Source organism: Oncorhynchus mykiss, chromosome 1 (assembly GCF_013265735.2).
Source record: "Oncorhynchus mykiss isolate Arlee chromosome 1, USDA_OmykA_1.1, whole genome shotgun sequence".
NCBI lineage: Eukaryota > Metazoa > Chordata > Actinopteri > Salmoniformes > Salmonidae > Oncorhynchus > Oncorhynchus mykiss.
Window position 1 is genome coordinate 78,635,895 of NC_048565.1, and position 22,913 is coordinate 78,658,807.

The window sequence follows — 22,913 nt, forward strand, 5'->3', positions numbered from 1 at the left end:
ACTCTCCCTAATGGAGAAGACAGCATGTATTGACAGCATCTCATTGGATGGTGCACTGCTACCTTAAACACTACCTCAAATATTTGAGATCTACACTCCCCATGCCCATCGAAATGTCTTCACAATTCGCAGACTATTCAAGCACACAAACATTAGACATTCAATGTAAGTGTTTGAGGAAATATAACTAGTCTTAAGAAACATTCAAAATCAACACGCGTTCTTCAACTGAGCGATCAAACCAAGACATCATTCAGGGGAATCTATCAAGGTGTCCGATGTCAGTTTCTTTATGTACTCCATGCTTGCAAATCAATCATATTGACATCCTGAGCATCAAATCAACAAAGCTTGAGACTTGAGGCCACAAAATACGAAGGAGCGATTTCTAAATTACAGTATGAAGAAGCATCAAAATGTTTATTTGCAACTTTACACAATATGCCCATATGAAGAAAATAATGAGGTGAGCCGCTCTTCATTCATACACATTTCAACAGATCGGTGTAAGATACATTACATGTAGTGTTCACCTAAACGGAAAACATCAGATCTCTCACATTTATACATTTCTTATGTACATTTAAAAGCGTAAACCATTTATTAGGTTACGTTTACACTGATTTACAAGACAGAACAAAATGCGACAGAATATGGGATGCTTCGGATAAAAGTGTAAACACAATGAACTTCAAAGTGATACAGAGAAAACAGTCAAACTGTCCAAATGCCAAAAATAAGTAAAAGAAATATAAAAATGGAAACAAAAAAATATTTCTTCATATGATACTGTGGGATGAAGGAACCACAGGACCCACACCCTGACTGAGGTTATCTTCCAATTCTTCCAATTCTTCCAATTCATGCTTCCTTCCTCTCTTGAAGTAATCCCAGAGAGTAGGAAAGGAAATGAATGTAGAACAGGGCCTGAGAATGTTATAGGCTGAATCGAGTTGCATGATTGAAGCTGAGTAAGTGTGTAAAACAAATGAATGGACCTGGATTTGAGGTTAAATTAATTCTTTTTTTTAAACATTTTTTTTAAATGATTTTTTATTATTAACATACTGTACAAGAAAACATTAGAACTAAGTACCTTTTATGATCGTATTGTCTTCATCATTTCATTAGAAACACAATCATTCACAATAAAAGATGGCAAAATAAAACAATATGAGTAGTAATTAAAATAGCATTTTATATTCTAAATCTATAATTAAATAAACATTGAAATGTATAAAGGATATGTGTTGAGGGATAATGAGAAATATGTTGAAACATCACAGCTATGGAACATGGAAAGGTCATGCATTTGAATGCCAGAATACATGTCATGCCATTGCGCTTTGACAATGACCTTAACATAATAAACACAGGCAGGTTTCGTTTCTGATATACAAGTTTTCTTTCTTTTTTTTGCTGTTCTTTGCATCCAACTACTTCATTGGCCCGTGACATACTCTACTGCTGGTAGGCTAAGTCAAGGCTCTTGGTGCATACTGTGAGGAACTCAGTGCAGAACCGTCTTTCAGCACAGGATATACTAACTCAGAGTGAGGCCATCATATAGTCAAGTCAAGTTATTCTAGACCCATAGGCTGCTCTGTTTATTTAGCATGGATTGAATTTGGGCAGATCGTACATTAAAAGAAAACACAACAGAAAACACGAGGGAGCTTTTTTCTCTCTAATGTCTTTGTATCAAAATGAGCACATATCTCACCAGCAAGAGACCCGTGGCATTGTTCTTTCAGACTCACGTCACATGACAGTCAAACCTCAAGTGGCGACCTGCTCCTCCTAAACTCTTAAGGAGATGTATCCACAGGGAGGAAGTGCAGACTACAAACTTCCTGGCTGAGAGCCAATGGGATGTGCAGCTGGGCTGGGCAGAGACCCAACCAGGGAGCAGACAAGTCACTCTGGATAAACTCCATTACAGAGTGTGGAGGTGAGGAGGCACACGTAGTGGACACTCAACGTCACAATAAAGGGCTTCCATTGTCATCGGGTTCACTTCAGCACGCCGTGCTGTTGAGACGGGTAAAAAGAGAGCAAGAACTTGTCAGAAAACAGAAGCGTTTGCGATCCTTTCAGGTGTATTCAGGCTCCCCTTTTGGTCAGGCGTTTCAAACACAGGTCCCCTGATGCGTTACTGCGTGCGGTTTACGGTTCTTCAGGCCATGGTACTTGTCTCTGAAGTCTCCAGGTTTCTGCTGTGAGGTGTCGATCAGGGCACTGGCGATGGCAATGCCTACAGGGAGGAGGGAGAGAGACAGAAAAATGAAGGTGAGCTTCAAAGTAAACAGCAGCGTGGCAGGTAAAACACAGTGACCAGTAATGAGCTCACTGCCTCCCGCCGGCTTAAACCCATTCCCAACTCCCTAGCACCACTTCCCCAACTCTAGTCCAAGCCCTCACATATCAGAGTTCAGCAGGATGCAACGACAGCCTACAGGTCACTGAAGCATAGCTCTACACCCCTCTGGGCTGTTATTTCTCTCAATACAACAATCTGATTGGTCAGCTATTTTCTCCAAAAGGCAGACAAGTAGAGAACACAATGACAGCAGATGTTCCTGCGTTCTGTTGGCATGCTGTAATTCATATGGATTTTCAGCATGGCTTGCCCTCTGTACAGCAGTAGGCTTGACTAGTATACTCATTAGGACAGGGACTAAATCTTCTTGTATGCAGCCAAAAAAACAGAAGCAGAAAAACAAGGAAAAAGCTCACCAATTTGGACACAACATGCTTAAGCATTTCACACACCAGTGATTCCTGGGCTATTGCAGAGGGAAAACCAATTGTGTGTGTGTGTTCTGTGTGTGTGTGTGTCTGTCTGGTCCAGCCACAGTGCTCCCTTCATCGCAAAAATCGCTTCAGTGCCCTTTCCCACCGTCTTTCGCTGCCCGCTGCCACGGACAGAAGGCAGGCCTTCAGCATTGATTATAAAACAAGATGTACGACTTAAACAGGGATGGATGGAGGGATGAAGATGGGGGTGGAGGAGAGAAAAGAGCCTGGGCCCGACACTCTAGTCTACAGTCTGACGTTTCTGGTTGGTGGAACCATCCCAGACCAGATTACCTGTCAGCCAGTTCAACTAGATCCTTCCAACACAGTTACCTGACACTTTTCTATAGCAATCACTACATGTAACAGTGCAGCTAATATGTCTGACCTTGAATACCACGGGATTGAAAGCCACCACTACTCTTGGATAGAAACCACCACCATGTGTAACCCTTGAAAGACAAACTTTATACACTTTAAATATATATCTTTTTTTTAAACTCTACTTTTATTTTTTTTAATCAAAAACATTCCATGAAAAAGTTGTCTTTCTAGATGCCAGTTGAGGTAACTCAACCGAAGATGAACGCTAACTACAAAATAGCTTTTTGGTCATGACAGAGTACTATTTAAAGCCAATGGTTTCTGGATGACATGAGATATCCATCTCAAATTCAATTAATTGGACAACATAATCAAATCAGGATACAGATGAGTGGAGGTGAAGGGCGCTCCCTACTAATGAAACCTATAAATGGGATTGTTTTGTCAGGTGAGGTTCCTGGACCATTAATGTACAAAGTGCTTCCGAACAGGAAGGGACCCCAAATGCACAGAAAATTAAATCAAACAGGAGAGTGAGAATCCTTGTTGAAACCTTGTCCTCGGTTGATATCTTCACCTGACAATGTGGAAAATGTGGTTGACAATGTAGACCAGATGTGATAGCTTCATCCCAAAGGCAGTTCCAATAGTAACGAAATGTAATGCATACTGTTTTTCACATGTTAAATAACTACTTATTAATAGTCCTTTAAAACCCCATCACCAAACATTACAGGACAGATACTATCTTAGACTGGAAGTCAATGAAAGGTTTACATAGAGGATCCACTCTGGGTCAATCCGCTCTGGAGACAAGATGATGTTTCTGGTACCCTCAGAACAAAACTGTAGAGGACCCAGCCTGCACTGTCGGCCAGAGAGAGACAGAGAGCCCAGAGGCTGGATGTTCATAGACACTCTGCCTGAAAACAGAACACCATACAGTAGCATTTCCTTACATTCCCAATAATGGTGACATCATTCCAAAAGAAAAAGGGATTAAGGACATTTTTTTTAAACTCATACCTTTATTTTGTGTGCTTAATCTTTCCTCGACACACTCAGCAGCACGTTAGTTTAATGCGCTCAGGAAAAGCCCAGGCCACCGGACCACGAGGCTGTGATGGGGAACGGGGCACCATTGGTGGCAACACGGCAGAGAGAGAGATAGAGAGATGGAGCAGAACAGGAGAGATAACGGGGCCCTGATTGTGTTTTTTCATCATTTTCCTCCGCTGGCTTGGGGAACGCCAAGGGATTTATCAACCACCTGGGACAAATGCAAAATCGCTAGGCGCTGGGGGTTGAGGGTGCCACCACAGACTCTTACCTCAGACCGCACTTGTTCAATAAATCTCCTTCACACCTCCATCCTGCTCTCTCTCTCTCCCGCTTCCTTTCTCTCTTACTCTCTCTGTCATGGTTGGTCCACATCTCCTCCTGAATAGGCAGATTATCGTTGATGAGAAGGGGATTGCTGTGTTTGTATTGAGACTATGTTTAAACCCCTGAGAACATGCTGGTATCTGGCAGGCAGATGGCTCCTTCCCTGTCTTGACCTAGTTCTCATCCATTTGGGGCCCACAACAATGGAGGAGGAGGTAGACATGATGGAAGGATGAGAGGTAGCAGGGAAACAGAGGTAGATGGCTGATAGACATATGTCCATCCATTTGTCTATCTGTCAGTCTCTGTCCCTTCAGCAAATTGGAGCATGTCTGTCGGATATTTTATCCATGTACCAATCCAGCTCCAGCTGTAAATCTGTCTGAGAAGCCCGACTTTTAAAAGTACACACCATTCCTCAGACATTTTATTAAGTTGAAACCAACTTCCCTACATTCAGGGGAAGTTCCTCACTAAGCAGCTAGTCCCAGTAGGTTGGAATCAAAGTTAGCACATTCCTACAATAACTCCCCACTCAACTATTAGTCTGAATGAATCATTAGGTTTGGTTAGAGCCACCCCTACACTGATTTTGGCAGAATAAGAAGGGAGTGTGTGTGTGTGTGTGTGTGTGTGTGTGTGTGTGTGTGTGTGTGTGTGTGTGTGTGTGTGTGTGTGTGTGTGTGTGTGTGTGTGTTGGTGGAGAGACGGAGGTGCACCTGGTCTCCTCGGCAGAGCACTTTAAAGCAGTGTCCCACAAGGGCTTAGAGAAGTGGACTTCGAGAGAGGCCTGTGGAGAGGAGGGTGCTTGTGGGTATGTTTGTGTACATGTAGGCAGATTGTCTATACCAGATAACAACCTATACAACAAAAACATATACTACTTGTAGCAGAAAATACAGTTGAAAGGTGACATTTCGTCCCTGGTGTTATGTATGGATATCGTCGGTATATGTGCCTTTTCCTATGAAGATGAACCATCCACCTGTATCCACCTGTGCCATCCTGGGAGCCTCAGGTCTGCTGTTAGCAGCATTACAGAACAATGTGTTAGAGCACTGGACCAGATAGGGCTGCTCTACCCAGCACAAAACCTCCAGCACCCCAACATCCACACACTTCCCAAAATCAGAAAAAGCATCAAGATTCTAAGAGGCGGATAACTATGGAGTTCTAAACCACCACATAAGGAGAGAGAGGAGACTCAGTTTGAAACTGGCGCTTTTAAATATTAAAACAAGGACTGCATGCAGGGGATGCCTTTCACTACACAAACAATTGTATACATTCCTCTTCCCCGCTTCTAGGAAGGGGGTCAGATAATGGTGACGCTACTAGGGGAAGGAAAGACGAGAGAGCAGACGAAAAAACAAAGAGAGGTAAAAATAACTTGTGCTCATGAAACATTCCTCTTGAAGTGAGTCCACAGAGAGTGCTGGGAACGGGCTGAGCACGCCTAAAGTGACTTCACTTCCACACACACTCAGATCAATGGTGGAACAGCTCTGATCCTAGAAGGGCCTCTCCAGAGAGAGAGAGAGGAGAGAGAGAGAGAGAGAGAGAGGGAGAGAGAGAGAGAGACAGAGAGAGAGACAGAGAGAAAGAGAGAGAGAGAGGCAGAGAGACAGGGAGGCAGAGAGAGAGAGAAAGAGAGAGACAGAGAGAGACAGAGAGAAAGACAGAGAGAGAGAGGCAGAGAGACAGGGAGGCAGAGAGAGAGAGAAAGAGAGAGAGAGAGAGAGAGATAAAGACAGAGAGAGAGAGAGACAGAGAGAGAGATAAAGACAGAGAGAGACAGAGAGAGATAGAGAGAGGAGAGATAGATAAAGACAGAGAGAGACAGAGAGAAAGACAGAGAGAGAGAGAGCGAGAGAGAGAGAGAGAGAGAGAGAGAGAGAGAGAGCGAGAGAGAGCGAGAGAGAAAATAAAGCAAGGGAAGGAGGGTGAAATAGTCTGTTTCATTCAGAGAGGACTTTATCTACCCATTCTCTTCCTTTCCCTCTAGTGTGTAGTGTGCATTTGCACTCCTAGCGATCTCTCTGATCTTCTCTGACCCTTTTCTCACAAACCTCCCAGAACTTCCAGCGACACACACATGAAAGCGTAGTACTCAGGGAAAAACTAATCTACACAAAAGTGTATTGTCCAGCATCATCATACATACTATACATGTTTCTAAGTGATAACACAGTGTGACAATTCGGACTATTTTCTACATCACAGAATAATCCTCTCCACATTAACCAGACTGGGGCTATGTTGTTAGTCTTTGAAGTTAGGATGTGACTGGGTTAACATCTGACTATATTTGCACTTTTAAATGCTTCTAGTATTTTGGAATATTCAGAGGAGGAGAGTGATGGTTCCTGGGCACATGACAAGGTAGTTAATGTATCACACACTGACACATTCAAACACAAACTGATGTGCACAAACACACACCCACATGCACTCACATACTAACTAGTGTAGGATGGGACCAGCTAAATAGATGGGATGTGCTAAATAGATGGGATGTGTTAAATAGATGGGATGTGCTAAATAGATGGGATGTGCTAAATAGATGGGATGTGCTAAACAGATGGGACCAGCTAAATAGATGGGATGTGCTAAACAGATGGGATGTGCTAAACAGATGGGATGTGCTAAATAGATGGGATGTGCTAAACAGATGGGACCAGCTAAATAGATGGGATGTGCTAAATAGATGGGATGTGCTAAACAGATGGGACCAGCTAAATAGATGGGATGTGCTAAATAGATGGGATGTGCTAAACAGATGGGACCAGCTAAATAGATGGGATGTGCTAAACAGATGGGACCAGCTAAATAGATGGGACCAGCTAAATAGATGGGATGTGCTAAACAGATGGGATGTGCTAAATAGATGGGATGTGTTAAATAGATGGGATGTGCTAAATAGATGGGATGTGCTAAATAGATGGGATGTGCTAAATAGATGGGATGTGCTAAATAGATGGGATGTGCTAAACAGATGGGACCAGCTAAATAGATGGGATGTGCTAAACAGATGGGATGTGCTAAACAGATGGGATGTGCTAAATAGATGGGATGTGTTAAATAGATGGGATGTGCTAAATAGATGGGATGTGCTAAATAGATGGGATGTGCTAAACAGATGGGATTAGCTAAATAGATGGGATGTGCTAAACAGATGGGATGTGCTAAACAGATGGGACCAGCTAAATAGATGGGATGTGCTAAATAGATGGGATGTGCTAAATAGATGGGATGTGCTAAATAGATGGGATGTGCTAAACAGATGGGACCAGCTAAATAGCCATTTCCAGTTTACACCCCGAGTGTCCCATAAAGCCCCTGAGGCATTCCAATCCCTTCCCTCTTCCCGGTTTCACAGCACTGCTTCAGGACTTGCTGTAGAGTGACACTTCCATTACTATAGTTCCATGTATGATATGCATATCAAATTCCTAATCACCCCAATATTACCAAATAAAACTGTCTGACCACAACACTACAAAAAGAGGGCTAGCAATGTTAACCAGTCACCACACTTTGACTGCATGAAATGGTTCAATCAAGCTCAACGTCAACAAACTTTTCACTCGTCCCACAGTTCTTGAAAAATTTGATGAAAATCGCAAATTAACATGCAAAATGTCAGAATTACCACAGCAAAATCAAAATCAAGCATCTTTGGCCGCAACTATCACAAAAAACTGTGTGAAATCCTCAAGGGACTGACTGTACAGTATGCATTTACCCAGCAGCAGTAGCCAGTACCGTAGCCTGCACTTACTGGCTGAACTTATAAGCTGCTACTATTTTCCCAGTACTGGTGGCTTTTAAGGCTCCTCTAAATGTAATATAAGCAGCTTTTCCCAGCATGAGAACCCGCTGCCTTGCAAAGTGCTTAACTTCTACCGTCTTTTACAGGCTTCCTGCTGCAGTCACTTTAACACCTGCTCGTATTTCAGCTAGTTTATTATACCTGCATGATGAGCTGACAGCACTCTCTCAGAAAGACTTGGGCTTCAGGGGAAATAGGAGAGAAAAGGAGAGGAATAAAATAAGCGAGAAAAAGAGAAACTGAAAAACAAAGAAAGCGAGAGGCAGAGAGAGAGGTGAATGAGAGATAGTGAGATATAGTGAGCGAGTGAGAGAAATACTGAGTGATATAGTGAGTGAGTGATAGAGAGTGATAGAGTGAGTGATTGAGAGTGAGTGATAGAGTGAGTGATTAAGTGAGTGAGAGTGAGTGAGAGTGAGTGAGTGAGTGAGTGATTGAGTGAGAGTGAGTGATTGGGTGAGAGTGAGTGATAGAGTGAGTGATAGAGTGAGTGAGTGATAGAGTGTGTGAGTGAGTGATAGTGAGTGAGAGTGAGTGAGTAAGTGAGTGATAGAGTGAGTGATTGAGTGAGAGTGAGTGATTGAGTGAGTGAGTAAGTGAGTGATAGAGTGAGTGAGAGTGAGTGAGTAAGTGAGTGATAGAGTGAGTGATAGAGTGAGTGAGTGAGTGATTGAGTGAGAGTGAGTGAGTGAGTGATTGAGTGAGAGTGAGTGAGTGATTGGGTGAAAGTGAGTGATAGAGTGAGTGATAGAGTGAGTGAGTGATAGAGTGTGTGAGTGAGTGATAGTGAGTGATAGAGTGAGTGAGTAAGTGAGTGAGTGAGAGTGAGTGAGTGATTGAGTGAGAGTGAGTGATAGAGTAAGTGAGTAAGTGAGTGAGAGTGAGTGATAGTGAGTGAGTGATAGTGAGTGAGTGATTGAGTGAGTGAGTGAGTGATTGAGTGAGAGTGAGTGATAGAGTGAGTGATAGAGTGAGTGATAGAGTGAGTGATTGAGTGAGTGATAGAGTGAGTGAGTGATAGAGTGAGTGAGTGATAGAGTGAGTGAGTGATAGAGTGAGTGAGTGAGTGATAGAGACAATGTGTGCTTGTATGTTTAAGGGGAAAGAGTGACAGAGGGAAAGACATATTTAGCTGGGTGCTGTCAGTGATACAAGTTCTAAAGCAGTCCCTAGCTCATCTCTGTGACACTGTGTGCCATTCAAATGGTCATCTCCCTATTCATCTATCCACAGCACAGCGGCATATTCAGCACCTCTGAAATATCACGTATCCTCTTAGGAGAAACAGGTCAGCTGGGCTCTGCTGGAAAACCTATTGGAGGGAACAATCGATCCAACAGCCTGCTAATTCCTCCCGGTCTAACAAGTTTCCTTCTCTCTCTCAAATCAAAGCCCCGAATAGCTAGTAGATCTGTGTCCGTCAAACAAGATGGTACACAGGTTTCCAAATGTAACTGCCTGAAGGAGAGAAAGACAGTCTGACAGAGATTGGGTTGTAGAGGAGGTGGGGCTGAGATCTAACAGAGAAAGAGGATAGGTAAGGGAGGTTGGGGGAGGAGAGGAGAGTTTTCACCTCTCTATGCTGTCATGCTTCAGCCAGCAGCTGTCTGGGCATGGTGGAGGTGAGGAGAGAGGGTTGAAGCAAGAAGGGAGGGAGACAAGGAGAGACAGAGAGAGACAGAGAAAGAGAGAGAGACAGAGAGAGAGACAGAGAGAGACAGGGAGAGAGAGAAACAGAGAGAGAGACAGAGAGAGACAGAGAGAGACAGCGAGAGAGACAGAGAGAGACAAGGAGAGACAGGGAGAGACAGGGAGAGAGAGAGACAGAGAGAGAGACAGAGAAAGAGAGACAGAGAGAGAGAGAAAGAGAGAGAGACAGAAAGAGAGACAGCGAGCAGAATTAGGCCGATACCCACTAATTATCAAAATCCAGAAAAGAGCCGTTAAATTCTATAACCACCTAAAAGGAAGCGATTCCCAAACCTTCCATAACAAAGCCATCACCTACAGAGAGATGAACCTGGAGAAGAGTCCCCTAAGCAAGCTGGTCCTGGGGATCTGTTCACAAACACACCCTACAGAGCACCAGGACAGCAGCACAATTAGACGCAACCAAATCATGAGAAAACAAAAAGATAATTACCTGACACATTGGAAAGAATTAACAAAAAAACTGAGCAAACTAGAATGCTATTTGGCCCTACACAGAGAGTACACAGCGGCAGAATACCTGACCACTGTGAATGACCCAAAAAAGCTTTGACTATGTACAGACTCAGTGAGCATAGCCTTGCTATTGAGAAAGGCCGCCGTAGGCAGACATGGCTCTCAAGAGAAGACAGGCTATGTGCTCACTGCCCACAAAATGAGGTGGAAACTGAGCTGCACTTCCTAACCTCCTGCCCAATGTATGACCATTTAGAGAGACATATTTCCCTCAGATTACACAGATCCACAAAGAATTCGAAAACAAATCCAAATTTGAAAAACTCCCATATCTACTGGGTGAAATTCCAGTGTGCCATCACAGCAGCAAGATTTGTGACCTGTTGCCACAAGAAAAGGGCAACCAGTGAAGAACACACACCATTGTAAATACAACCCATATTTATGCTTATTTATTTTATCTTGTGTCCTTTAACCATTTGTACATTGTTAAAACACTGTATATATATATATATAATATGACATTTGTAATGTCTTTACTGTTTTGAAACCTCTGTATGTGTAATGTTTACTGTTAATTTTTGTTGTTTTTCACTTTATATATTCACTTTGTATGTTGTCTACCTCACTTGCTTTGGCAATGTTAACACATGTTTCCCATGCCAATAAAGCCCTTGAATTGAATTGAGAGAGACAGAGAGACAGAGAGAGAGAGAGAGAGAGAGAGAGAGAGAGAGAGAGAGAGAGAGAGAGAGACAGAGGCAGAGAGAGAGAGAGAGACAGAGAGAGACAGAGAGAGACAGAGATAAAGACAGAGATAAAGACAGAGAGATAGTAGGAAGTCTTTTCTAAAGGAAACTTTTTCTCTTTCTCTTTTGTTCCACACTGAGTGGACAAAACATTAGGAACACCTGCTCTTTCCATGACAGACTGACCAGGTGAAAGTTATGATCCCTTATTGTCACTTGTTAAATCCACTTCAATCAGTGTAGATGAAGGGGAGGAGACAGGTTAAAGAAGGATGTTTAAGCCTTTAGATAATTGAGACATGGATAGTGTATGTGTGCCATTCAGAGAGTGAAAAGGCAAGACAAAAGATTTAAGTGCCTTTGTATGGTAGTAGGTGCCAGGCACACCAGTTTGTGTCAGGAACTGTAACGCTGCTGGGTTTTTCACACGGTTTCCTGTGTGTATCAAGAATGGTCCACCACCTAAAGGACATCCAGCCAACTATACACAACTGTGGGAAGCATTGGAGTCAACATGGGTCAGCATCCCTGTGGAACGCTTTCGACACCTTGTAGAATCCATGCCCAGACAAATTGAGGCTGTTCTGAGGGCAAAAAGGGTGCAACTCAATATTCGGAAGATGTTCCTTATGTTTGGTATACTCAGTATATATCTGGAATGGTAGAGGGAAATAGTGGTATCTGAAGAATGTGTTAGATCTAGGAGAAGGGCTGGTCTAGAGGCCAGACACTGAGTGGAGAGGAGACAGGTGCTTACCAGACTGGCCAGGAGGGGGTATTCCTGAAGGGACTCTGGGCAGACACATGAGGACGGTCAGTACGCCGGCCCTGCTCCCCCAACATGGCTCCACTGCTATAGGCTTGGGCACTCCCTGCACAGAGAGAGAGGAAGGAGCATGTCAGTCAATAAACACTCCCAAATCCCATCACAAAGGGGTGCGTCAGATTTCCACACACCACATGGTTCCACTGTTTCTATGAGAACATTGCCCCGCCTGTGTTCGGCTAAAACTTAGCTTGTTATGTTTTGCTGTTGCCCTGTAATTAATTCAAAGTCATTTTTTTAAAGATGAAACAGATTTTGTGACCCCTAAAATACACACACAGACAGTATGCAAAATGTTAGACCTGTGCATGGATCCAGTATGGAAATGTACAGCAGCATTCACCAGCTACTAAGATAGGTCTGTAGGCAGCCCATATCCAGGCCCTGGTGAGTCACCGACTGGACATCTATTTCAGTTAGGCTGGATGTCCAGTGGATGGAGGACCCACTCCCACCTCCCCCAGGTGAGGGCCTCACACATGGGGGAGTTGGCTGACAGACAAGCCCTAGAGCTCAACCTGAAGCCCGAGTAACGGAGATGGATGGTTGGAGGGGACGCTAGGTGCAGGGGAGGTATTTTCCTCCTAGCCGCCACATCCATTTCACTTAGGCTTGTTGAGGGACTGACCCTGGGGGGTGTGGCTAGAGAGGACCACTCATTTCTTTCCATTAAGCCATACTCTCCTCACAGCTCACACCTCCTGACTACCAAGTAGCTTAGGGCGTGGCTCAAGATACCAGCCTCACCTTCTCCTAGGAGAGGGTCTCAAACATGTCCCTGCCAAGGAGGCAAGCTGTGTGTAAATAAACCGTATAGCCCAAAGCTGTGTGTAAATAAACTGTATAGCCCAAAGCTGTGTGTAAATAAACTGTATAGCCCAAAGCTGTGTGTAAATAAACCGTATAGCCCAAAGCTGTGTGTAAATAAACCGTATAGACCAAAGCTGTGTGTAAATAAACCGTATAGCCCAAAGCTGTGTGTAAATAAACCGTATAGCCCAAAGCTGTGTGTAAATAAACCGTATAGACCAAAGCTGTGTGTAAATAAACCGTATAGCCCAAAGCTGTGTGTAAATAAACTGTATAGCCCAAAGCTGTGTGTAAATAAACTGTATAGCCCAAAGCTGTGTGTAAATAAACTGTATAGCCCAAAGCTGTGCGTAAATAAACCGTATAGCCCAAAGCTGTGTGTAAATAAACCGTATAGCCCAAAGCTGTGTGTAAATAAACCGTATAGCCCAAAGCTGTGTGATTGCTGCTGACAGAAGCATTCCAACCCAGAGAGGCCAAAATCCCAGCTGGGATCATTGCTATACCACACTGGCACACTGCAGCACGTGTTCTTCTATCCCCCCACTCTCAAAGGACAACTTAATCATCACTGACCTCACATAGACACTGTCAAAGGCACAATATGCTTTTCCAGTAGTATGTAATGGGATGTACAAACACAACAAAAACACACACACACACGTACACACACAGACACACACACACACACACACCTTCTTTCAGCTTTAAGGTGCATTGATCCCTGCTGTGAGATGATTAAACAGAGTGATGAGACGTTGATGTGGTCTCTTGATCATCCTCCACTGTGCCTTGCTGCTACGCACAGCTCTCAAACACAGAACAGAAGCACGGGACTTACAGGAGAACAAGAGAGGAAACAATGATGCTGAATAGGAGTCGATGGGAGAGATGAAGAGGAGTCGATGGGAGAGATGAAGAGGAGTCGATGGGAGAGATGAAGAGGAGTCGATGGGAGAGATGAAGAGGTGGTGCTAGGACACCATAGTCTACAGTTGACCTTGAGGGCAGCAACTCTATTCAAACAAAGTCTATATGCACCTGAGATGTCTTTGTTATAAGGTCTCTGTGGTGCTGTCTGCCAGTAGCTGTCAGATGGAGCTCCACTGAACTAGAATACAGAGCAGCAGGTTTGACCCCGGTACCACACCAGAGAGGGAGGGGTCGGGTGACCACAGGGGTCAGGGTTGGACCGTGTTTACTCCTGGTGTCTGCTCTGGTCTGGGGAGGACCCGAGATGAGAGGAGACAGATGTGGTTGTTTACCGGCAACAGGTCATCTGGTCATCCAGATCAATGTCCTGTCGACAGACAATAGCAGAGCAGCCTCCTCTTACATAGGCTGGTTTACAGCACCAGCACCCTTACACCCTACACTCCCAATTACACCGAGACAAGTCATTGGAACGCACCAAAGGTATGTCAATCGGATGAGATTGAAGTGGATAGAGGGGTGCTAGGGTTTAGTCAGGGTGCCTGTCCTTTCTAAAGTACTCTGAAGTGCCGTGGGTAGAGCTCCCTGAGAGTAGCCTGGACAGGGCAGCAGTGTGGCTTGCCACTCTCTCTCACTCCAGAGAACTCACCTCGTTCGACATGGTGGCAATGTTGAGTGCTCTACCTGAGATATACTATCCTGTAGCTCTTATTTTCTGGCATTCTCACCTCTCAACCTGCTCCCATATTTTGGTATCATGAATGCTCGTTGATCACAATAGACATGAAGACGCTTATACAGGGCCTTTAAATTAAATGCTTAGGAGGCTTTCTTCACAAAATAGATGAACGAAATTAAAGGGGAATGAAGAGAAAGGGAGAAAGAGAGCGCAAGAGAGAGAGAGAGAGAGAGAGAGAGAGAGAGAGAGAGAGAGAGCGCAAGAGAGAGAGAGAGAGAGAGAGAGAGTGAGAGAGAGAGAGAGAGAGAGAGAAAGGGAGAAAGAGAGCTCAAGAGAGAGAGCTCAAGAGAGAGAGAGAGAGAGAGAGAGCGCAAGAGAGAGAGAGAGAGAGAGACAGAAAGGGAGAAAGAGAGCGCAAGAGAGAGAGAGAGAGAGAGTGCAAGAGAGAGAGAGAGAGAGAGCAAGAGAGAGAGAGAGAGAGAGAGAGAGAGAGAGGAGAGGAAAAGGGAGAAAAAGGGAGAAAAAGGGAGAAAAAAGGGAGAAAAGGGGAGAAAAAGGGAAAAAGAGAGCAAGACCAACAGAGAGAGAAAGGGAGAGCAAGACCAAAAGAGAGAGAAAGGGAGAGCAAGACCAAAAGAGAGAGAAAGGGAGAGCAATACTAAAAGAGAGAGAAAGGGAGAGCAAGACTAAAAGAGAGAGAGAGAGAGTGAGAGAGAGAGAAAGGGACCAGTGACCCCCTCTCATATCATTACCAAGCCCTGCAATGCCAAGAGCTGAGCAAAGAAAAGAGTCCCCTCATCCAGCTGGTCCTGGGGCTGAGTTCACCAACCTGTACTACTAACACACCCGAAGCCTCAGGCCCAGAACATCCAATCAATCAGAATAAACCAAATTACAACACAGTCAAAACAAAAGTACATTGCTTATTGGGAGCAAAATGCAGTGCTATCTGGCACTAAATCAACAGTACAGGCTAACTATTTGACCATGGTTACTGATCAAAACCATAGAAAAACCTTGACAAAGTACAAGAGAGAGAGCAAGACAGAGAGAGAGAGACAGAGAGAGAAAGGGAGAGAGAGAGAGAGGCACTTAAAGAGTAAAAGCTGGAAGGGGAAGAGAGAGAGAAAGAGAGAGCAAGACAGAGAGAAAGAGAGAGAAATAGAGAGCAAGACAGAGAGAGAGAGAGAGAGAGTGAGAGAGAGAGAAAGCGAGAGAGAGAGAGAGAGAGAAAGAGAGAGCAAGACAGAGAGAGAGAGTGAGAGAGAGAAAGAGAGCAAGACAGAGATAGAGAGTGAGAGAGAGAAAGAGTGAGAGAGAGAGAGAGAGAGAGAGAGAGAGAGAGAGAGAGAAAGCGAGAGAGAGAGAGAGAGAGAGAGAAAGAGAGAGCAAGACAGAGAGAGAGTGAGAGAGAGAAAGAGAGCAAGACAGAGATAGAGAGTGAGAGAGAGAAAGAGAGTGAGAGAGAGAGAGAGAGAGAGAGAGAGAGAGAGAGAGAGAGAGAGAGAGAGAGAGAGAGAGAGAGAGAGAGAAAGAGAGAGCAAGACAGAGAGAGAGAGTGAGAAAGAGAGAGCAAGACAGAGAGAGAGTGAGAAAGAGAGAGCAAGACAGAGAGAGAGTGAGAGAGAGAAAGAGAGAGTGAGAGAGAGAAAGAGAGAGAGAGTGAGAGAGAGAAAGAGAGAGAGAGAGAGAGAAAGAGAGAGAGAGAGAGAGGTAAAGGGAGAAAGGGAGAGAGAGAGAGGCACTTTAGCTTTGCTAACACCAATCCTCTAAAGGTGGTGGGAGTACAATGTGTATGATGTCCTACCACCCAAGTGGTCTTTAATTAAGGTGACCCATCAAAACAATGAACCATTATCAAAATGCCAATTACAACACACACACACACACACACACACACACACACACCACACACACACACACACACACACACACACACACACACACACACACACAAACACACACACCAGCCCCACTGATAATAAGTTGAACTGCTGAAGCATTGAGCATAATTACAGGGTAGGGCCTCCCATGTTTGTTTTGTGTTTGGGGGCGTCAGGAAATGATACATTCCCCAGCTCTCTGAATGAGGAAATGGGTTCCCCGTAAAGAGCCAACTCTAGTAGAACAAAGTGCAACATACAGGAGGTTCTTATTAGAGCGTGACGGCTGCTAGCACAATGCTGTCAATTAAGAGAGCTGAGAGACAACAATTAGTGGCCATAATGATGTGTTTCCATTTGGAGCATCAGAGAGAAACAGAGGAACCTGGCAGAACCAGGGGTTTCCAACAAGCAGCTCATCTGAATGTCACTTCTACTGAAGAAAACACATCTCACCATCCATCCACATGTCAGTGTTACTAACATAGTATTCTGTACTTTTGGCAAAGCTATCTATTTTCAACTGTGTGCACCCCCCAATCATCCCAGTGTCGTTTTTACTTTGCATTCATGATAATCTTTTGAGTTAAGGAAATGGACAGATTCATGTAGCATGACTTAAAGCACCTTTTCTCCATGGAGACAGCTCATGTGTGTGTGACCTGGTGTGTAACATGGACCTTTGATCCTGACTGCTGAACACACACGTTTGCTCAGCTGAGACATTTCCTTCAGGAAACGACTGGTTAATCGACCTGACGCTCCTCATTTCCCCAAGCACTGACCGGCCAAATCCATGAGCCAGCATGCAATTACATCAAACACACAAACCTCCCCCAAAAATCATGAAAAGATTGGAATCACTGCATAATTTAAGAAAGTTACTTAAAACAGTGATATGTAACTAGGTAGAGATTTTTCTAGAGCGTAGTTCAGAATGTACTGCCGTCTCCAACAGGGCTTCCTTCCTGTGCCCAGTCTGTTGCTGGGAGCAGGAAGAGCAGGAGGACAGAGAAAACCCTGCCCTGTCGGTGTCTCTGAAGGCTGAAACAATCATCTGTTTAAAAGGGATCATTAAGACTGATTTATCATCCTGGAGGTTAGCGCCACATCTCCCCGCAGCCGCACGGCCACACATATTTGTCCACTTCATTTCAATCCACATGAATAGGTATTTTATTGAAATGACACCTTCAAGACGAGTAGCATTAAAGAGTATGAGTAAGTGATAAAGTTATCCTGGAGAGTAGAGCCCCTTGGCAGCGCTCCCAAATCAATCAGCTAAAGTAGAAAGCACAAGGAAGTAGAGCCGGAGAGAGATTAGAGAGGAGAAAGAACTTGAGGGAGATTGCTGAGCTGTATAGTAGAAACAGTTTTACGAGCATGAACTAACAGGAGAGGACTTGAACTTTTTTCCTGACCTGAGGAGAATTTGAGAGACATTCAGCTCCATTCGTCGATCTGAAGTAGGGGCATTGTCCACTGGAAAAAGCCTGAGGGTGGACTAACACTGCAGTCTTCAGCTTTGACATTATCAAGCACCTCCAAACAGAATAGTAAGAAAACCACTTAGTAGTGCTGCTAGTGTATTAAGGCACTTGACACTGTAGAAGTGGCAAACCTCTTGGAGCCATTTTCCCAAATCTGCCCATTACCTATGTTTCTGTCTTCCCTGAGGAGGTAAGGGGTTTTTCTAGGTGAAATTATCTATCTCATTCTCCTCCCTTTCACTCCACATGGAGACAAAGAAGAAGAGGGTGAGTGAGTGAGTGAGTGAGTGAGTGAGTGAGTGAGTGAGTGAGTGAGTGAAAAAGAGAGAAGGCATTCCAGGAGGCAGCTTGTAAATGGCTGGCCCATCCACGTACAGGATCCGATCTCTTCCTACTCCTCTCGTCAACGTTGGACGTACTGACAAATTCTCTAAAACAACATTGGAGGTGGCTTATGGTAAAGAGTTGAACATTAAATTATCTGCCAACTGATCTGGTGGACATTCCTACAGTCAGCATGCCAATTGCAGGCTCCCTCGAAACTTGAGACATCTGTGGCATTGCGTTGTGTGACAAAACTGCGTATTTTAGAGCGGCTTCTTGATATGCCATAACTGTCAGGTGGATGGATTATCTTGGCAAAGGAGAAATGCTCACTAACAGGAATGCAAACAAATTTGTGCACAACATTTAAGAGAAATAAGCTTTTCGTGTGTATGGAAAATTTATTTGATATTTTACTTCAGCTCACACTGTACATGCTGCATTTATATTTTTGTTCAGTGTAGATAAAGCTCTGTTTGATTAGCGCCTGTCCATTCCAAGAGAAAAGTGGTCAATTCCCAGGGACTTAAACATGGGAGGAATAGAGGCCTAAGAAGTTTGCTGGGCTGAATGGAGGTTTACCTTGTCTGCTGTACTCCTGTTTTACTATTCCTTTCTGCTGTACTCCTGTTTTACTATTCCTTTCTGCTGTACTCCTGTTTTACTATTCCTTTCTGCTGTACTCCTGTTTTACTATTCCTTTCTGCTGTACTCCTGTTTTACTATTCCTTTCTGTTGTACTCCTGTTTTACTATTCCTTTCTGCTGTACTCCTGTTTTACTATTCCTTTCTGCTGTACTCCTGTTTTACTATTCCTTTCTGTTGTACTCCTGTTTTACTATTCCTTTCTGCTGTACTCCTGTTTTACTATTCCTTTCTGCTGTACTCCTGTTTTACTATTCCTTTCTGCTGTACTCCTGTTTTACTATTCCTTTCTGTTGTACTCCTGTTTTACTATTCCTTTCTGCTGTACTCCTGTTTTACTATTCCTTTCTGCTGTACTCCTGTTTTACTATTCCTTTCTGTTGTACTCCTGTTTTACTATTCCTTTCTGCTGTACTCCTGTTTTACTATTCCTTTCTGCTGTACTCCTGTTTTACTATTCCTTTCTGCTGTACTCCTGTTTTACTATTCCTTTCTGCTGTACTCCTGTTTTACTATTCCTTTCTGCTGTACTCCTGTTTTACTATTCCTTTCTGCTGTACTCCTGTTTTACTATTCCTTTCTGCTGTACTCCTGTTTTACTATTCCTTTCTGTTGTACTCCTGTTTTACTATTCCTTTCTGTTGTACTCCTGTTTTACTATTCCTTTCTGCTGTACTCCTGTTTTACTATTCCTTTCTGCTGTACTCCTGTTTTACTATTCCTTTCTGCTGTACTCCTGTTTTACTATTCCTTTCTGTTGTACTCCTGTTTTACTATTCCTTTCTGCTGTACTCCTGTTTTACTATTCCTTTCTGTTGTACTCCTGTTTTACTATTCCTTTCTGCTGTACTCCTGTTTTACTATTCCTTTCTGCTGTACTCCTGTTTTACTATTCCTTTCTGCTGTACTCCTGTTTTACTATTCCTTTCTGTTGTACTCCTGTTTTACTATTCCTTTCTGCTGTACTCCTGTTTTACTATTCCTTTCTGCTGTACTCCTGTTTTACTATTCCTTTCTGCTGTACTCCTGTTTTACTATTCCTTTCTGCTGTACTCCTGTTTTACTATTCCTTTCTGCTGTACTCCTGTTTTACTATTCCTTTCTGCTGTACTCCTGTTTTACTATTCCTTTCTGCTGTACTCCTGTTTTACTATTCCTTTCTGCTGTACTCCTGTTTTACTATTCCTTTCTGCTGTACTCCTGTTTTACTATTCCTTTCTGCTGTACTCCTGTTTTACTATTCCTTTCTGCTGTACTCCTGTTTTACTATTCCTTTCTGCTGTACTCCTGTTTTACTATTCCTTTCTGCTGTACTCCTGTTTTACTATTCCTTTCTGCTGTACTCCTGTTTTACTATTCCTTTCTGTTGTACTCCTGTTTTACTATTCCTTTCTGTTGTACTCCTGTTTTACTATTCCTTTCTGCTGTACTCCTGTTTTACTATTCCTTTCTGCTGTACTCCTGTTTTACTATTCCTTTCTGCTGTACTCCTGTTTTACTATTCCTTTCTGCTGTACTCCTGTTTTACTATTCCTTTCTGCTGTACTCCTGTTTTACTATTCCTTTCTGCTGTACTCCTGTTTTACTATTCCTTTCTGCTGTACTCCTGTTTTACTATTCCTTTCTGTTGTACTCCTGTTTTACTATTCCTTTCTGCTGTACTCCTGTTTTACTATTCCTTTCTGTTGTACTCCTGTTTTACTATTCCTTTCTGCTGTACTCCTGTTTTACTATTCCTTTCTGCTGTACTCCTGTTTTACTATTCCTTTCTGCTGTACTCCTGTTTTACTATTCCTTTCTGCTGTACTCCTGTTTTACTATTCCTTTCTGCTGTACTCCTGTTTTACTATTCCTTTCTGCTGTACTCCTGTTTTACTATTCCTTTCTGCTGTACTCCTGTTTTACTATTCCTTTCTGCTGTACTCCTGTTTTACTATTCCTTTCTGTTGTACTCCTGTTTTACTATTCCTTTCTGTTGTACTCCTGTTTTACTATTCCTTTCTGTTGTACTCCTGTTTTACTATTCCTTTCTGTTGTACTCCTGTTTTACTATTCCTTTCTGTTGTACTCCTGTTTTACTATTCCTTTCTGTTGTACTCCTGTTTTACTATTCCTTTCTGCTGTACTCCTGTTTTACTATTCCTTTCTGCTGTACTCCTGTTTTACTATTCCTTTCTGTTGTACTCCTGTTTTACTATTCCTTTCTGCTGTACTCCTGTTTTACTATTCCTTTCTGCTGTACTCCTGTTTTACTATTCCTTTCTGCTGTACTCCTGTTTTACTATTCCTTTCTGCTGTACTCCTGTTTTACTATTCCTTTCTGTTGTACTCCTGTTTTACTATTCCTTTCTGCTGTACTCCTGTTTTACTATTCCTTTCTGTTGTACTCCTGTTTTACTATTCCTTTCTGCTGTACTCCTGTTTTACTATTCCTTTCTGTTGTACTCCTGTTTTACTATTCCTTTCTGTTGTACTCCTGTTTTACTATTCCTTTCTGCTGTACTCCTGTTTTACTATTCCTTTCTGTTGTACTCCTGTTTTACTATTCCTTTCTGCTGTACTCCTGTTTTACTATTCCTTTCTGCTGTACTCCTGTTTTACTATTCCTTTCTGCTGTACTCCTGTTTTACTATTCCTTTCTGCTTTGGTGGTTTTCTTATAATGAAGTGTTGAAGAGGTCATAGATTGCTGTTGGATTGTTCAACTCAGACAAGAAACACGGGTTTGAGAAAACTCACCGGGACATGAGAATGCAGTAAGAATGCAGTATAAATCTCTCTCTCTCTCTCTCTCTCTCTCTCAAACACACTCTCACTCACACCTATTCTGTTTGACTAATCAGTTCCAGAGGTCCTTCAACTCCAAGAGGGCGCTAAACTCTGTCTGCAAGGCCTCCGGTAAACATCAATCTGCAGGTAACGTTAGCATTCAAGGGCGACACCAGATGTAGACAAAGTGCCAGAGCCACTCAGAGGCTCTTACAAACTGACATACAAAAAAGATATCAGGACCCGCATCCACAAAGAGTGCTGATCTACGATCAGTTTTGCCTTTTAGATCATTCTGAATACTATTACATGGACAGGTTGGGAAGAGAGAGAGAGAGAGAGAGAGAGAGAGAGAGAGAGAGAGAGAGAGAGAGAGAGAGAGAGAGATATTAGTGGTCTGGGCATTAAGATGTGTGTGGTTTAGAGACAGAGAGAGAGAGAGACAGAAACAGAGAGTGAGAGAGAGATTAGTGGTCTGGGCATTAAGATGTGTGTGGTTTAGAGACAGAGAGATAGGGAGACAGAAACAGAGAGTGAGAGAGAGATTAGTGGTCTGGGCATTAAGATGTGTGTGGTTTAGAGACAGAGAGAGAGGGAGACAGAGACAGAGAGTGAGAGAGAGATTAGTGGTCTGGGCATTAAGATGTGTGTGGTTTAGAGACAGCGAGATAGGGAGACAGAGACAGAGAGTGAGAGAGAGATTAGTGGTCTGGGCATTAAGATGTGTGTGGTTTAGAGACAGAGAGATAGGGAGACAGAGACAGAGAGTGAGAGAGAGATTAGTGGTCTGGGCATTAAGATGTGTGTGGTTTAGAGACAGAGAGAGAGGGAGACAGAAACAGAGAGTGAGAGAGAGATTAGTGGTCTGGGCATTAAGATGTGTGTGGTTTAGAGACAGAGATAGGGAGACAGAAACAGAGAGTGAGAGAGAGATTAGTGGTCTGGGCATTAAGATGTGTGTGGTTTAGAGACAGAGAGAGAGGGAGACAGAAACAGAGAGTGAGAGAGAGATTAGTGGTCTGGGCATTAAGATGTGTGTGGTTTAGAGACAGAGAGATAGGGAGACAGAGAGTGAGAGAGAGATTAGTGGTCTGGGCATTAAGATGTGTGTGGTTTAGAGACAGAGAGATAGGGAGACAGAAACAGAGAGTGAGAGAGAGATTAGTGGTCTGGGCATTAAGATGTGTGTGGTTTAGAGACAGAGAGATAGGGAGACAGAGACAGAGAGTGAGAGAGAGATTAGTGGTCTGGGCATTAAGATATGTGGTTTAGAGACAGCGAGATAGGGAGACAGAGACAGAG

The 22,913-nt window shown here is 43.4% G+C and overlaps 1 protein-coding gene across 2 annotated transcripts in view; it reads right to left on the minus strand.

Annotated features, from left to right (window-relative positions):
• Window positions 1-389: 389 nt before the first annotated feature.
• Window positions 390-22,913, minus strand: part of LOC110532724 (attractin-like protein 1) — a 323,112-nt gene continuing 300,588 nt past the window's right edge. For both annotated transcript variants that reach the window (XM_036986147.1, XM_036986138.1), the window contains 2 exons: window positions 12,011-12,125; window positions 390-2,254 (listed from right to left, as the gene is read on the minus strand). In XM_036986147.1, the coding sequence (XP_036842042.1) occupies window positions 2,130-2,254; window positions 12,011-12,125 (240 nt within the window). In that variant the 3' untranslated portion in view covers window positions 390-2,129. The remainder of the gene's footprint in view (window positions 2,255-12,010; window positions 12,126-22,913) is intronic.